Source organism: Haliaeetus leucocephalus, unplaced genomic scaffold, assembly GCF_000737465.1.
Source record: "Haliaeetus leucocephalus isolate CR32 unplaced genomic scaffold, Haliaeetus_leucocephalus-4.0 Scaffold170, whole genome shotgun sequence".
Classification (NCBI taxonomy): Eukaryota; Metazoa; Chordata; class Aves; order Accipitriformes; family Accipitridae; genus Haliaeetus; species Haliaeetus leucocephalus.
In genome coordinates, this window is record NW_010972606.1 from 1,050,947 (window position 1) to 1,068,320 (window position 17,374).

Here is a 17,374-nt window from a genome sequence, read left to right on the forward strand (position 1 = left end):
GAGTGCACTTGCATTGCACTCAAGGTGGCTTTACTGTCTTGAATCTCCATGTATCTAATTACTGATTAACCAGCTTAGACTCGTTCAACCTCCTCTTAGATATGAGACCCTAGAGATCCAACATCTGCTAATTACATCTCTGAGTTTTAACTTTTATTATGTTCAGAAGCCTACAGACTTTCCAGCAGACACAAATCTAAAATCTCCTGACAGAGGGTTTGCTTTTTTTTTGAGTTACTGTAACGTGCCATAGCTTAAACACCACGGCTTTACAGCGATTGCAAAGGGGCAATGGTGGAAGAGGATGGGTGCTGAGGCCCAGCAAGAGACCAAGAGAGTCACACCTCGGAAGCAGGATACAGCAGCCTAAAGGCCAAAACCAGCTGAGCACCCTCAGGGCAGTTTGTGATTTCAGTGAGAGATTGATCTCCAGCCCCAGGAGACTATTTAGCACTGCTCCTTCCATCTTGCAAGGGTGTGCTTTGAAGGTGTGGTATGGTCCATGTAGTACCCTCACTGCAGAAAAATTCTGGAACCCTTTTCAACTGTATGTTACTTTCAGTGCCACTCTTCATCAGCACTATCATCTTCTACTTAAAACTTCCCAAAGAAAGTAAAGGCTGAAGTAAAATCTAAACAGGTTTTGAGATTCATATTTTTGGAAAATTGAGGCATTCAGCATTTTTGGACTGATAAAAGATTTCCAAGCCATAATTATTCCGCTCACAGCAGTAAATATGTGTGTGGAGAAAATGAGGATTAAAACCATAGATCAAGTTACAATGCCAAAAAATAATATTTTCTTGCAAATGTTTTGTATTTTTCTTGAAGAGCTGGAGAGCCACTGTTCAATGTCTGTTTCTAATTTGGGTGATTTGTTCCTGTGAGTTACAACAAAAGCAGAACAGGGGAAAAAAAGTGCACAGCAGTATGTTTTGAATTGTTAAGATGTCCAGAGCTTTTGTCTGCCTCACAGTGTGTAATCACAGGGCGCTGAAACTGCTCCAAAGCTGTTAGGGTGAGGTTCGCAGCCCTTGCGGAAAGCCAGAAGAAAGGACACAGGCTGGATGCAGCCACTGTGCAAATGGAAACGAGAGGGCTTAAGCGAGATCGCAGAAGGGGGAGCGGTGCTGAAGCGGGTCCCATAACCAACAAGTGCACACCTGAGGCATACGTCCTCCCAGTCCAAGTTTGACAGGTGAAAGGCATCGTTTTTCCAACTCATTGAGAATGAAGTGGGGGCTGAGACCCACGTGGATCACCGTGGCTAAGTTGTGCAGCCACCGCATCTGTTCTCCCAACCCGGAGCAGCTCTCCTTACACCGACCTTCGCGGCAGGAGGGCACGGTGCTCACCCGCGCTTCCCGCACCTCAGCGCTCTTACGCGGTCCCGGAGCGGAAGGCTGGCGTTCGACCCGATCGCTGCCTTCACAGCCACCGCGCCCAGGGGTTTCATCCGTCTGGCAATGACGCCGGCTTAAGAGTCGTTTATGGCTTTCCAGGGCCTTACGTGAAATCTGGGGAGTTGAGAGGCCTGGGTTCAACTCTTGCACTTTCAGCTTTCCAAGAGAGAAAACCAGGGAGGAACTGCTGGCGCGGGACTGCTCCCACCAGCCAGGAGGTGGGTGAGGACTTGTGGGAGACAAAAAGAGAACATTCAGCGGAACAGAAAGGTGGCAATAATCAATAACAAGACATTTGCAGACCACCAGTGATTAAGTTGTGAACTCATTCCCAGACAAAGCTGTAGATGCCAGAAATTTCAAAAGATTGAGAACAGAACTGGATGTCCTATATATATATATATATCTCAAGAGAAGGCAGAATCTAACAAATAATTAGAACATGATTTTTGAAAGGGATATTAAAAGTCCCATCTGCAGGCTTAAACAAAACCCCATCATTTCCCAGGATGAGACAGACCCAGTGCAGGGGGCAGAATATTCCACATCCATCTGTTAGAAGGCTGCTCCACCTCAACCAGAAACATCTGGCTCCGGTTGCTAGCAGATAACTGAATCCAGTTACACTTGACCCAGCCTGCCACTTTCTGTTTTCCTCCAAATTATGGTTAAGCAATCGCTATGCACTTATCTGTATGTATTTGTGTGTATAGTTACCATATACATAGTTGTAGACATAGTTGTTGTTGTGGTAGGTTCTCAAAAGTAAATAATTCTAAATGATATGGACCTGCCAGCATGTCACATCATGACTATTTTATTTTTACCCGGCATGTCTTCCCCATTGATTTAATTACTCTCCAGCTGCTTCAGGATGAGTATTTGCATCTTTGAGCCACACTGCATAATTCCTGCTTGCAACACAGCATCTTCCCTACTTGCAGAGCTGCTTCTTATTTATAGCATTGGAGGCAGGGCTGCCTTGCATTTGGCATTGCACTAACAGGAAAGAAATAGAAGGTCCCTGACCAAAATAACTCTTCATCCAAGTCTAAGACTAGAGACAACTGGCTGGTACAACAAATGGAGTAGAACAGCCCAGTATGAAAGAGTTAGGGCCAAAGTTTCACGTCAGACAGTTACAAATACAGCAGTAAGCAATGCCTACAACACAGCAGCTGCCTAACCATCTCTGCTGTATATTTTGCAATTTTTTACAGGTGGAATGCTTGTTGATACCTTTGGGTGTCATAAGTGCAGTTTATGCCAGAAAGCTGCAATGCAGGTGGGAGAGCTGTGATGCTGAAAAGAAAGGACAATTTTGCCCTTGATTCCTTCAGCTTATTTGGGATACTGAAAAACAGAATCTAAAAAAACCAGCAGGGTGAAAAGGCAAAAGCCTTAGCTTACAAGCTTCTCTCTCTGTTTTTGTTTTTGGGTTGGTTTTTTTTTTTTTGTCTAATGATTTCCCAAGCTGCCTCTTTATCTGCAAGACAAGGCTGCTCTTCTTTGTTTATGAGTGTATCACCTTTACCAACAACGTCATGGGGAATTATCATTCTTATCAATAATAATTTATTAGTTCCTACAACTTCCAGACACTTTCCAAGCACAAAAGAAAGCAAATCTGTGCTCTTGGGGGTATATTTTTACAAGTTTTTTGCTCCTGAGGGTTTATACTCATAAACAAATAAATAAATAAACACATAAACAAACAAACAGTTCAGGAGAAGAATGAAAGCACAAGCAGAAAACATGGTAAGCATCCAGGTGGTGTCTATCCACAACCTGGAAATATAAAGTTTTAACAGCATTGTACCGGGGCAGAGGATTCTCCCGCTGCCTCAATCTGCTGGCAGGTGCAGGAACCCTGTAGCAGCAGCAGGTTAATCACTGCTGACTCACTAGGGCAAGCATGGATCATTAGTCTCCACTCCGAGTAGGGTATCATTTTGGCATTTGTTTGTCAAATGCTCTTCTCAGGAGCAATGACCTATTAACTCTATGAGTGTTGATTTTCTCTGAGGCAGAGACTCCTCTTGCTTGAAGACAAGATGCTTATTTCTGTCATATGGAGCCAAGGTCCATCTTTGTCAAGGCTGTTTTTTGCTGCATCTACAAAGCCATTTACTAACAATTTAACTAGCTGCTGGAGGGATGTGAAACCAACCGTGTTTGCTACTTGGCCCTCATCCAAGGGACAGGGTAGGATATGGGACCACTGTGTCCTACACGCCCCCTCAGTCCAGCTGCAAGAAAAGCCCCCGTTGAGCGTAATCAGGTAGGTCTAAGTCTACGTTGCCTGAAACAGTCTGAGATGAGACCCACAGGTTGACAAAACTGCACTTGCTCTTCTCCCTCAATGTGAGCTGATAGTAGTGTTAGGACTGGAACCACAAGCTGGGACGATACCAATAAAAAGGCCAGGGAGTGCTCCAGGCACAGAGTGAACCTTCTTAGCCACCAAAAGGGAGCAGCTGCCTGCAAACTGCTTGTTAGGAATGGTCCTTGAAGCATTCTTGCTCCCAAACGGTGCTGGGACTGATCAGAGAAAACGTTAGCTGACACAGGCCAAAGCATGATGAGGACTGTTTTGGCAGTCTAGCAGCATAGATGACTGAGTCTGGGAATGTTTCTGGACATTCTGATTTGTCAGTATAGATGCTGCCATAAATCTGTAAAATAAGTAATATAAGCCATGGAGAGTATCTGTAAAAAAAGTATCACAGTGCACACTGAGGTAGGCTTATCTCCAGCAAATCAAGGGAATAACACTATGGATAAGCTGGTCCAGTACCTTCTGAGATTCCTTTTCAGAGCCTTTTTTTTTTAAATTACATTTGTATTGTACACAGTGTCATCTTAACAAACTAAACGCAAACATAGAAAGTTATATGCTAAGCTCATAACTAACTTACTTGATCTGCTTTTTAATTTCTCTCACATGCAGAGCTTTAGTTTGCCATTTCTGCTGCTCTTCCAGCTTTGAATGCTTCTTTTGTTGATTATTATAATGTGCTTGTAAATATGCATAGATTTCTTCCATGATGTGTCTGCTGAGCCCTGTGTCAGCGGGTGCAAACTCTATCCCTGGTTTCTGTAAAAATTCTTGGTGAGTAAGATATCCTTTTGCATCTGCATCATACCTTGAAAAAGAAATGCTCTTTTTAAATATTCATGTGTTCCTCATAGAAAGGCATTACAGATGTCCTTAAGTGACTTAACAGCTTAAATCTCACTGACTTCCCTTCCTTACAGAGGTGTCACACCACACTGAGAATGAGTGACTTTGTATGAGACTCGAAAGATAGGGCTTATGCATTGTAATCACAGAGTCGATTCTGCAAATACTACCCTGAGGACCAAATTGTCAGGAGTATTCTCCAGCTCTCCGTACTGCTGCCTTTTAGTGTCTGGCTTGAGATGCAGAGAGCTGGGCTCCTAAAATTCCAGTCTCAAGTGTCTCAAACTGGTCACACAAGTCTGAGATGCTGAGCATTGTAGTCATCCTTCAGAAACATAGATTTAGCTTCATAAACACTTTTCATATTTTCTTAGGTATAAAACCTTCCATAGGCTTTTTTTCCCTGCAGTTTCTCCCCCTGCTAGTGCTCCGGTGCATGGTAATTCCTAATTTAGCCTCAGCTTCACTCTAATTCCTTTATTCAAGTTACAGTCATATCAGGCACGTAAGAAATTTTAGCTATTCTATAAAAGGAGTGGCTGATGGGAGTGAAGTTGTGCAGCAGATAACTGCTTGAAAAGGATACTCTTCAATGTGCCGTGGCATCCATAAGGAATAAGAATGGAAAGTAAAATCTAATGGAGTAGAAAATTAGTCAGAGATGAATCAGTGCTAAGAAAAATCTATATAGTTAATGCAGTTTCAAACCAAAATGCAATACACTCAGGTTCTATATGTTAGACAGAGTGATTATTTTTTTAAATAGACCTGTAATGAAGGTAGCTTTTTATCTAATGTCACATATAGCTGACATCTATGCCATTTCAAACACAGTTTATAGCACAGCTCTTCTTTGTGGAAGGCAGACAAGTATTTTCCCCCACTTCACAACAAATTACTTGTCTACAAAAACATTTCACGATATTATTTGCCATCTTTACACAGCATGAAATTACCTTACTTTCTTTTGTTATGTGTTTGGTATGTAGCATTTTTCTTTTGACTGAGTCACTTTTATTTGGGTAGAAAATATTGCAAGTAAATGTAGTGCTCTGAAAAGGAGACGTTGGTAGCACTGCCTTCAGCTGGGTACGCGATGCGGACTGTCCACGGACCTTTTCTGTGGGAGCTTTGTCTGCAGTTCCCACCTGACCTGAGACACCTGGAACTGACTTTCACCATCACAAACTGAGGTAGGCGTTTGTGTGTACAAACAAAATTGATGAAAACCAAGTTACTTTAACCAGTGACCTCAGGTGCCTGCTGTCCAAGAAGAAAATGCACATTAAATTAAAGGGATCGGTAATACTGAAGCCAAGAGAAAGTCCTATCTTTGAATTCATTGGAAACTGATGGACCTAACTGCATTCTTGAACTTCGTATAATAAGATGTAGCCACCTCTAACACAGGGTCATGATCTGAGGTCACAATCGTAACAAAATAAAAGATTCCTTGTGCAGTGTAATGGACTGTCATTTGCTGCACTACCAAAGGCTCTGTAATCCTATAAAAGATACATTATTGCAAAAGCTAATCATTTAGAGTTGTCATACCTTGCCCAAAGCTGCTTAAATTCTTCCAGGGTGATTGGAATGCCAAATCTGAACAAGACTTTCTTCAAGTCCCTCGGCTGTTTAATGCCATTTCCTTCACTGTCAAATTCCTGAAAATTCTGGAATGTAAAAGAAATCATCACTAACAGGAATCAACAAGTTTGACAAAATATTTGATCTCTCTATAAGCTTAATGAATAATGGGAATTGAGAAAGGAATGGAAAATCATGCACGTCTGAATTTCACCTTTTGATGTTTTTTCATTTGATTTTTACTGTTTCCTACTTTCCACTATGGATGTGCAGCTCTCAAAAGCTTGAATCAGGATTGACATTACAGGTGTTCAGGTGATGATGCCCTCTGTGTGGAAAGTTTCTTACTGATGGCAAACACAGGAGATATGAGCAAGAGATGTGTGCCTGCAGCTGCGGGTATGCCCACTGCTGAAGCTTGCCAGTGGAAGATGAAGGCACTGGAAAATGGCAGACGCTCAGATTTGCTCCCCAAATTGTTCTATACCCAATATGAATTTGATTCTGCTTTGTGTTTAGGTCAGTTGGTTGGGTTTGTTGGTTTTTTTACCATTCATCTTGCAAACTGAGACTAGCAGTACTATTGTCTGATTTATGCAAACATTTAATGAAAATATTACATTCATTTTTCTTTGTGCTACGCTGTTGTCCAAATATTGCAACTATTCAACAAGTTAAGATAAAAAAGTAGCAATAATTTTTATAGGACAGTTTTGTGAGAGTCTCTTTGGATGGCGTAAGCATCGCAGTCAACGCTTCACTGTGTTGGGCAACACTGGGTGTCAGCACAGGAGTAGGTGCGTGTCTGCGTACAGCGCGTAGGCAGACAGGCCTCAGATGAAGCTCATTACTGCTCTTACAACAGAACCATTAAATAAAACCAACAATAGTAAAATATGAAGACAGTTTTAGAAATAAGTTTAATAGCACCTACTACATAATCAATGTTACAAAAACTGAGTATTATTCAAACTGTTGATTTTTTAATCACATAGTAAGTTTTTATCATTAATGAGCTATTTTGCAAGGGTCTCTGAATATTTATAGAATCAGAAGATCAACATTGCATAATGTTCTGAAATCTATTAGTGCTGCTTATTTATTTAAAGAAAACATTCTTCTTACCCTTGCTAGGTCATGCCATCTGGTTCTTGCTTTGATAACAAGGTAGTAATGAGCGTGATCACAAGCTAGCTCTGCATCCGTTATCATCTGTTTTTTTCTAAGAAAAGAAAAAAAAAATAGAATAACGAATAGCTATGTTTTACGTTACTGGGATCTTTAATCTCCACAAGTTTCCTTCCTTTTTATTGTTCTTCATGGTAGTGGTGGTTTTGTTTCCTAGTTTCTAAGATACCCATTAAAGACTGTTACTTCACATCTGTGTAAACGTAATTCTTTAAATACTGCCTTATTTCCCTAGCTGCAGGTTAGCGAAGATATTTTAAATTTTGTAATTCCCTATTTATTTTCAAATCAATGTTGTTCAATTCTCCCTCAAACTCAAGAGCCAGCATGGATCATTTATACGCATAGAAGGAAATGTTAATTATCTCAGAAACAATTACATCCTGGAGTGATTCCAGGAAGATTATCCTTGATTTACAGCAATAACGTAGATCAAAACTGTCTTTGTAAGTCACCAAGGCATGGCTAGTAAGTCTGGTGAGTAAGACCCACATTTGCAAATTCAGCCACAAGTGCCTAACTTTTGGGGGCCTGGCTGAATCCAAGCATGCAGAGGAATATGGGTGCCTCGGATTAGGATCCAGCATAGCTGTAGCACTACACAGAAAGCTGACTAAATCTGTGTGCTGTGCAAGGACACACGTACCCGAGAATCGAGGGGATCTTATGTCTCACCATCCTTTGAAGTTTTTGTGAGGAAATGCTGCAGACATGCAGCTTCAGAGCCCGGTTCAGCCGCACTGCAGGAATACGCTCCCTGGACCAAGGTTCTCAAACAAGAGGGAGAGGAATATTGGGTCTGCAGACCAGGTGAGACGTGGTCACTACATCTGACCTACCCACTGAGTTCCGTACCACCTGTGGTATGTGCACACCAGAGCTTAAGTCCTGGAGAACTGCACCACAGTCAGCTCTGCCACTTCTGAGCTCCTGGGGCTCTGGGCCTTGACAGCCTTTGCTGAGGGCTCCGTTTGGATTTAGAAACATGAATGCCACATTAATCTGTTTTAGGTGCCTAGGAACCTTCTGAGTTTTCCCCATTCCCACTGCTTGAGAGAAGATTGCATAAGCCTAAACAATTGACCAACAAAAAATGGTCTAAAAATTTAGCTGGGAAAACGCAGGTGCTCTTAAGGCTTTCAATCACTGTATTTTCTTTGCTGGACTTCTGAAACAGTAATAGTATTTGAAACGAGGAAATTCTGGAGCTAAATTCAAAATGTTTCAGTTTCTAGCTAAGTCCAAACTGAAACAGAAATGAGAGCACAACAGTAACAGTCTCTGACTCCAACTGTTAGCAAGACTCAGTCACGATCAGTTTCCTTTCTTGCTTTAGAGTGATGTCCCTGATTCACTCAGTCGTCCAACTCAGGAAAAAACAAACCAAGCAGATAAATATTACTAATATCAGAGCCAACAGTAATGCTGTAAGAGACAAATAAAAACTGGGAAATAAGCCTATGTGTATATATCACATCTTCACTGCCGCAGCAGAGATGAGCTGCTGATCAGGAGCTTTTTCAGTCCTGCTGTATCTTGTCATTATTTTTATGAATTTATCTGTGTTTGCATAGTTAAACAGAGTTTCACACTGAGTTTTTAGAATGAATTTTTTAGTGGCTAAATGCCAATTATCGTTAAAGTTAAGCTCAAACTTTAAAATTCCAGACGTTTCAAGTAGCATCGCTTCTCGCAGGAAGGGAGGTAGCAGCACTGTTCTCCCTACCCTCCACCAGCTCCACGGTGCCCCAATGCTGCTGTGCACCTCACCTGACCTCGTCTGCTCTCAGTGCCCTGGTGCCATAAAGGTCTGGAGCAGGAGGCTTCGGGCTACTGTAATGTTCACTAACAACAATATTAGTCTCAGAACTGACAGACACTGTGCCAAACGGGTAATAACCTGGCAGCTCCTCAATCCCAAATGACATCTGATTCCCAAACCATATCCCCAGTTCCGCATGCGTGGAAGATGCAGCAAAGTTGTCCAGTTTGGAGGCTAGCTCACCTCTAAGGCTCCAACTCAGGCACCAGTATATATGTTTGACCTTACAGATTTAAGCAGTCCCCAGGGGTAGTTCTGGCATTCTAACCTAGTGGTGGATTCAATATCTGATTTAATGGAGTCATAAATCACTGAGAATTTGGTAAAGCTACCCAACTTCAGCTTGATAAAGACATATTTCAATAGTATCTTTTTTCAATTATATCTAATATAAATTTTCAGACAACATATTCATTTCTGTAAACATATAAGATTACTGTAGGTACCACACAATGTTTTCTTTCTTACTTTTGAGATGGCGTGAGCCGAGGAGGTACCTCCTTAGTTTCTTGGGTGTGGAACCGTTGACAGAATGCTTGCTAATTTAACCTGGAGGTCACGTTCATTCCCAACAAACCAAGCAGGCGCAGGAATTCCTCATCTCTAAGATGAAGCAGAAAGCTGTCCAAGAATTGCCGAAAGTCAAGCAAGTTGATGATACTGTCATGATTACTGTCTGTTTCATGGAAGACAGAATAGGTGTCCTAACAAGGAATATTTTACTAAATATATTTAACATATTTTGAAACATAAATAACAAATGATTGCTCTAGACTTGTTTTGACAACAGGCAAATATTTTAAAGCAGTTTGAGAATACAAAGCGTTTATATAGTACTGCCTTACTAAACACTTGGTATAGTCTGCAGTAAACTGCAGTCTTATTGCTTTGATCTCAAGCATGTACAGAACTGAACAAAAGTAGGGAGCATCAAAAAGCCACCCCCATATCAATTTACAAATTAACTTCTACCTTCCATCGGTACTATACTGCGAGGTACCTCATTTCTACTCATGCACACCCTTAGAAAAACCTGTAATGAAGAGAGATTTTACAGCAATTGTTCTACCAGCTGAACAGCTTCTCCCGTTAAAATAGATGCAAAATGTTCAAACACCTTTAAAATGGTGCAGTTCTTCAGAAATCTGAAGTAATTATGATCAATATGATCAGCTTTGCTAGGTGTGTCCAAGCTGGTTTGAACAGAGGATCAGTTTCCTGAATGCTGATCTTTCCACTTCTCCCAGGGAACAGGGATGGGATGGGATGAACTGAGCAAAAGGGTAATGACTGTGGCTTCTTTCCTTTGTAAAATGTGATCTCTCTTACTCTGTGCATATCCATGGAGGGAATTCAAGGAATACGTTCTAATGGTAATTACAGAAAACAATAAACAAACACAGAAAAGCTGGGAAACAACTCTTTATTAAGACCACTGTGTTGCAAGATTTAGGGACTAAGAACGTCATCTTGAAAGATCATTCTCATGATTAGATGGACTGTTCCATGAATGAGTAGTACAGTTATTCTTTTCTAATTGCAGAATCTTTAATAGCTATGCTCACAAAAGGATGGGAAATAAATAACTCAGATCTTATTTTCCTGGCAGAGGCTGCTGAGAAGACAACTAGAAAAAAAAAGTTTTTGCCTTGAAAACTGAAAGTATTTGAACTGGACGTTTCTGAGAAGACAGAAGACATGAAATCCAACATAATTTTTAGAGTCACTTTCCTGACAGCTCCTCCAAACCAACTTTTAAAACAAATGTTTATATCAAAATAACAACCAGCTTCACTGCCAAAGCAAACCATGGCTCAATGTGTTTATCTCATAGACTTCCATCAGCTTATCATTAAGTTGATTGAGACACTCTTCAGCAGTCATGTAGTGATATTTAGCATCATTTACTCTGTGGTTTGGACTGTTACGTAATGTAGCTCCCGGCCCATTCAATCTGGCATCTGCAATAACGAAATCAAATTATAGCAAACATTGAAAAGATTATATTAAACATATCTGATAAATAGCGCAGTAATGTAACATAAACAAAACAAGAAACCCTGCAACCATATTCTTTACACCCCAAACATGACTAAGTCCAATAGCTGTATGAAGCATTAGTGGTGTCCACTCAATTTACAGTAATGGCCTCAGCTGCTATAGTTTTCCCAGCACAAGGCAAAGATAATCTCAGCTGAAGAAAGCACAGCTGAAACAAAGTCTTTTTCTTTGCCTTAGCCTTCTCTGGTGTCTGGCTGCTTTGAGGAAGGGAGGTATCAGACCGGAGGAGGAGGAAAGGAGCACCGTGAAAGCTGTGACTTGTTGTCATATCGCCCGTCTGTCTCAGTGAGGGAACACAGGAGCTGCAGACAGTGTCAGAGAAAGTAATTTGTTACATCTTTGACTGTGTAGCACGATCGCTCCACACTAGACCATCTCCCCTGGAGCAATTCTATCCTGGCTTAGCTCTCCTCCCGTTTGAACCGACGCGAGCTATTTCAGGAGATCTGCCATCAAAACACTCCTGACTTAACAAAGCATCATCCCTGAAACTATTTCGCCTAATGTTCTGTTCTGGCAAGACTCAGTCCTGCACAAACAGCAGCTTCATATTGTCAGAAGTTTATTATACCACAGCCCAGCAGGACCAGGAAAGGGCGACAGCCAGCTTCCCAGCAGGGCACCCGTGTACTTCCAGTTCTGAAGGGCTAAACTACTTTTAGGCCATAGAAAAGCTATTTTGGTCACTGTTCCAGATCTGATTCCTTCTTCTCGTTGTGCAGTGATACTCTAGGAACCTATTTTGCCTTCCTTCCGGGGAAAAAGAGACCAAGCATCTTTTGTAGCCTCTTGAACATTTTACAATTTTTCTGCAACATATGAGCCATATAGAGGAGTAAAGTAATTCATGTCAGATTTTAAAATGGGAAAAACCTGCAAAGAAGAATGTACTCACTGACATTTCACTACACCCTACTCCTGATTGATAAGAAAAATGCTGTTAGTGGTCTGTTCTAAAGGAACGTTTCTTTTCTTTTAAAAAGATTTACATATACCGACACATAAGAGCCTGTACAACTACTCCAAAGAATCACTAAATAGTATTCACTGCATCATTTTAACTTCTCCTAATTTTACCCTTTAAATCCTACTCCCCCTACAGACATGCACTATCCTTCCCTTTTTTCAATTCCAGTTTCTACCGAAGTCTAGCCAAGAAAATTTATATTTGTGTTGTCTTCCCACTAAAGCTTATAAGAAGAAAATCAGGTCTCTTTTTCTGTAACTACAGACCACCCTCCACCCCAGTGAATCACAAATCATTGAAAAATAAAAGTTAGGAGGGTTTTTTCTTTGCCTTCTGGTTTCTGATACTTACTTTGTGTTAAGTGTGAGTCACGCTTCCTTTTCCAACTATGAGATATAGTAACGTATGGAAAGAAAAGTTGTGATTCTCATAATTGGCAAAAGCAAAAGCTTTAAATACAGACAAAACACTGTTGATTCTTGATTTAAATCAAAGAGCTGGCACACTCATTTTCCCCGAGGTTAACCTGTTTCAAACGTGTTTTATTAGGCTACTGGATGAAGGCGCACATATTTTGGTGGACAGATAGTTAGCTGGCTATATTCACAAACTTCTAAACTTCTAGGCCTGAATGAAGAAAAACCTGAATATTATGTCAGCCAGCCACAAGTAAGTTCTCCTTCTTGTCTTAGTTCTAGAAGAGAAATAATGACAGCAGAAAAGAATAGTAACAGTGTGAAAAAAGTAAATGCGCACCTCTGAGAAAAATAACAGAGGCATAATGCAGAAGTTAAAACAGGCCTTGAAGCCAAGGGCAAAACTGCCATTGACTTCAGTGGCATCAGAATTTTACCCACAAAATCTAGACTTACGGCATAAATATAAAAGAAATGAGAAATGAATAATTACTTACTAGCTTTAGTCTGCACTCAGGGTTCCACCCTAAGAAATGAGTTCAGATTCCATCAGTTGAATTTTTGAGCTGAAAATCAAACCCCTTACTTACAGTACCTTGAAATCAGTGAAATTACTGATGGGTTAAGGCAAGTAGCTGAGGTGACAAAATGTGCTCCCAAATTACAAATATATTCCTCTGGTATTCATTCCTCAGCAACAGTAAATCAATGAAGACCACATCCTCATTATATGGGTGGACAATACATCTATATCTGCACAAACAGTAAACCTTGCTCTCTCACTGGGATTCTTGATACTCTAATAAAACTATCAATTACTTTATAGATAACCACATTTCAGCATTCTCTAGTAGCAATGTCCCTTAGGAGCTTTAACGTTCAAAAGCAGTACTTTAAATTAAAACCATAAACCAATAAATAACCAGATCACACCACAGGGCTCCAGTTGTATATACTGCCACTGAAACTCATCACTAATGGCTTACTAACAGATCCTTCTTTCCTGAAAGGACTAGTTACTGTCTTCTGGCTTTTTACACAGAATAGAAGAAGTTGCTGGACATCACTACTATAAAATCATCCACTGGAATTTAGGATAATTCCAAGACTGTGAATAAGAGTTACAGATGCTGAGGACAAGGATCTACTCAAGGCAGAGCAATCAGTCAGTTATTTTTTGCAAACTGTTAGTGACAACTCCATGGCACCTCTCTGTGGACCTTTAGTTAGTTCACAGCCCACATGTTCCAGTTTTCCTCTTGTCCTGAATTAGCTACTCAGCAGCTCAGCTGGATCAGGAGTCAAAGAACTACAGATGGGAAGGTCATCCACGTGCTAAAAATCATATCACTGATATCTTCCTGATTTTACCAATAGCCTTTTCTCGAAAGAGAAAAGTTCTGGATTTTCCAGGAAAGGTTTGTTTCATGGTTTATTGCTGTTAAAATTGCTTTACCTGCCAGTGTTGCCACAAAATCCAGATAACTCAACCCTCCATCTGGTAACCCTAACTTTTCTGTTACTAGATTAAATTGACTGTCATCCACTGGCATGCCATGATCTTCCAACACCTGTTAGAAGAGAAATAAAATAAGTTATATAATGGCCTATTTTCTTGCTTAATATGCCATTTTGAATACTAAATATCTGGGTGTTTTATCCTATGGCTCAATTTGAAATTACTCTGAAAATTGTTCTCTCTTCCTTACATTTACCGTAAGCCACTTAAATATAGGTCTATTTTGTACAACTTCAATTCTATACAGAAAGAGACAGAGAGCAAAATTTGACTGTATTTTTCTGACTGGCATTTTAAGCAAAAGCTCCGAGTGACAGGCTAAGATTAAACTTCACCTGGAAAGTAAAAAGTGCCAGAAGAAATGATGTTAGCTCATTTAGCAGACTGGAGGAAAACTGTCGTTTGTAGAATTTGCTGCTACAACTTTTCCCCACAAGCCTGTGACAACTACCTCCAGGACAAGAAATGCTGCAGGATGGATTCAGGCCCCTGAACCACATACAGCAGCAGCGACATGGAAGGCATGATTCATTCCTTCTGCATTGCTGCTCTTCGAAGCATATTTGGGGATCCATTTTAGGCAATCTATTTTGGCAAGGAACTTTCTGACCTTCCTACATGCCTCCCATGTCCCTTTCTCCTTTTTTTGGCAGACCCTTTACCTCTCTGCATCTAAGAGATGCAGCAGTCCGGAGTGGCAGCAGTCTCCCATTGTGTCCCTCTTAATGTTACCTTGCAGACAACTGTGGAGAGGTCCCTGGTTTTCTTCTACTTTTCCCACCTCCTGTTTCCCTGAAGAGTTGTAGTTGCAGCCCCTGCTGCTGCTGAGGGCTTTCTCCAAAATCTTTCATTTCCTTGACTGCTTTGTAATTCCTGATTTGGATGTATTTCTTTACAAGCATCCTGCACAGCTCTGTCCTGACTTTCCAAGCGTTCCTACAGCGATTACTCTTGCCATTATATTTCAGTTAATTGTACAGATTAAAAGAAAAAAAATCATTAAATAGCTGAACAGCATAAGGAGTGTTAAAAAAGTGAGAATAATTAGCAAATTATCATTCCTTTCTGTGAATGTAAAGCTTCTGGATAAGCAAGCATATTTTATGTTCAGTTGAACAAGTATTTACCATCAGATCAAATGCTTAATAGTAGCGATAAGGAAATCTGGCCACACAAATCCAATCAAAGCTGGAGAGAATCAGTCACAATAGTAATGTTGGTGACTACAGTCTCAACTATTAGCACTTTCATCTAGAGAAAAAAAAGTGATAAAACTCCACGAAAACTGCATGCAAGATTAAGTCATATTAAATTGTACGACTAGGTCGTTGTCCTGTGCTGAATGGCTCACGAAAGGCATAGTTTCTAAGTCTTATTTAAAGGAAGAGGATTGATGACACCCTTACAGGAAGGACATACTGTAATCCTTCAGAAAAGTGAAGGCACACATGCAAATTGTGGACGTTACCCCAGGACCCCTGACAGAGCTTCAGTTACCATCTTCCTGATTTTGAACTATATTAAAATTTTGCCAAGTCCAAAGGTGCAAAGGCAACAGTTGTCCAGTTGGCAGAACTTGTCTAGTTCCTAGGAGATCCAGGCCAGTGAAGGCAGAGGTACTATGCTACTCTTTGGTAAAGGTGGTGGAGTTTGGCAACCCCTTCACTAACCCGCCTCACACCTTTGGTACTCCACAGGCAAGCAGCTAAAAGGTGTCCTTATGCTGTAAGCTAGAAAGAAAAACACAGAGCACCGACAGTGTTGGTATAACCCTGCAAAGGTTAACTGGTGATTCTATGTCTGCATTTTTGGGTTATTCGGGCATACCAAGATCAATTACCCTTCAGAGGAATATAAAGGTGCATTCTGCCCACTCCCTTAATAGTGCTGTAACATAATGTTATACAAATAAACAGAGCTTATCCATTTCCAAGTTGGGCAGACAGCTTTTGCCTACTTGTTGTGGTTTAAGCCCAGCTGGCAACAAAGCACCACAAAGCCGCTCGCTCACTCCTCCCCCATCCTGGTGGGATGGGGAGGAGAAAATCTAAAGAAAAGCTCATGGGTCAACACAAGCACAGGGAGGGATCACTTACTAATTATGGTCACAGGCAAAAAACAGACTCAACTTGGGGAAAAAAAACCAAAATCAATTTCATTTACTACCAATCAAATCAAAACAGGATAATAAGAACTAAACCCAAATCTTAAAACACCTTCCCTCACCCCTCCCTCCTTCCCGGGCTCAACTCCATTCCCAGTTTTGATTTTCTCTACCTCCAGAGAATGGGGGTTGTGGTCAGTTCATCGCACGTTGTCTCTGCTGCTCCTTCCTCCTCAGGGGGAGGACTCCTCACTCTTCCCCTGCTCCAGCACAGGAAGAAGTTCTCCATGAACTTCTCTGACATGGGTCCTTCCCACAGACTGCAGTTCTTCACGAACTGCTCCAGCGTGGGTCCCTTCCATGGGCTGCAGTCCTTCAGGCACAGACTGCTCCAGCGCAGGCTTTCCCATGGAGTCACAGCTATTTTGGAAGGCTTCCCCCTGCTCTGGTGTGGGGTCCACCATGGGCTGCAGGTAGATATCTGCTCCCCCGCTCCCCTCCGTGGGCTGGTGGGGACAGCCTGCCACCTCACCGCGGGCTGCGGGGGCATCCCCTCTTCCTTCCCTGACCTCGGGATCCACAGAGGGGTTCCTCTCACGTCCTACTCCCCTGACTCTCGGGGCATTCCCCTTCTGAAATCTGTTCTCCCAGAGGTGTTACCGCCGTCGCTGAGGGGCTCGGCCTGGGTCAGAGGCGGGTCCAGCTTGGAGCCGGGGGAGCTTCGAGCAGCTTCTCCCAGGAGCTGGCCCTGCGGACCCTACTCCGCTACCAAAACCCCACCACACAAACCCAAAACACCACTTCTATGGCTTGGCTTTGAATAACAAATCAGAAAACAAGTATGCTTTATGTTTACCAGTATCACACTATGCTATGACTGTTTGAATAACCTATTCCACCTCTGAGGACAAGCAACGCTGGCACTAGCTGCCTGGCTGCTCTAAATGAAGCTGTAGATCAGAGTAGCCGTTTCAAATGAGCCAATAAGGTGGGCAATGGTGTTGGCACACCTGCCAAGCTCCAGAGTCAGGATCCAGTCAAAGAACAGCGTACCACTGTAGATCACTTTAACGTCAGTGGCACCCCAAAATGCCTCACAACCTACCCACCTAAATGTGCTTGC

The 17,374-nt window shown here is 41.6% G+C and overlaps 1 protein-coding gene across 1 annotated transcript in view; it reads right to left on the reverse strand.

The window, feature by feature from the left end:
* Positions 1 to 17,374, reverse strand: part of EFCAB6 (EF-hand calcium binding domain 6) — an 80,787-nt gene that overhangs the window by 33,586 nt on the left and 29,827 nt on the right. Inside the window, 9 exon segments of the mRNA XM_010563598.1 lie at positions 1,164 to 1,632; positions 4,322 to 4,549; positions 6,142 to 6,260; positions 7,300 to 7,396; positions 9,133 to 9,381; positions 9,725 to 9,888; positions 11,021 to 11,145; positions 14,085 to 14,199; positions 14,344 to 14,386. Coding sequence (XP_010561900.1) covers positions 1,164 to 1,632; positions 4,322 to 4,549; positions 6,142 to 6,260; positions 7,300 to 7,396; positions 9,133 to 9,381; positions 9,725 to 9,888; positions 11,021 to 11,145; positions 14,085 to 14,199; positions 14,344 to 14,386 — 1,609 coding nt within the window.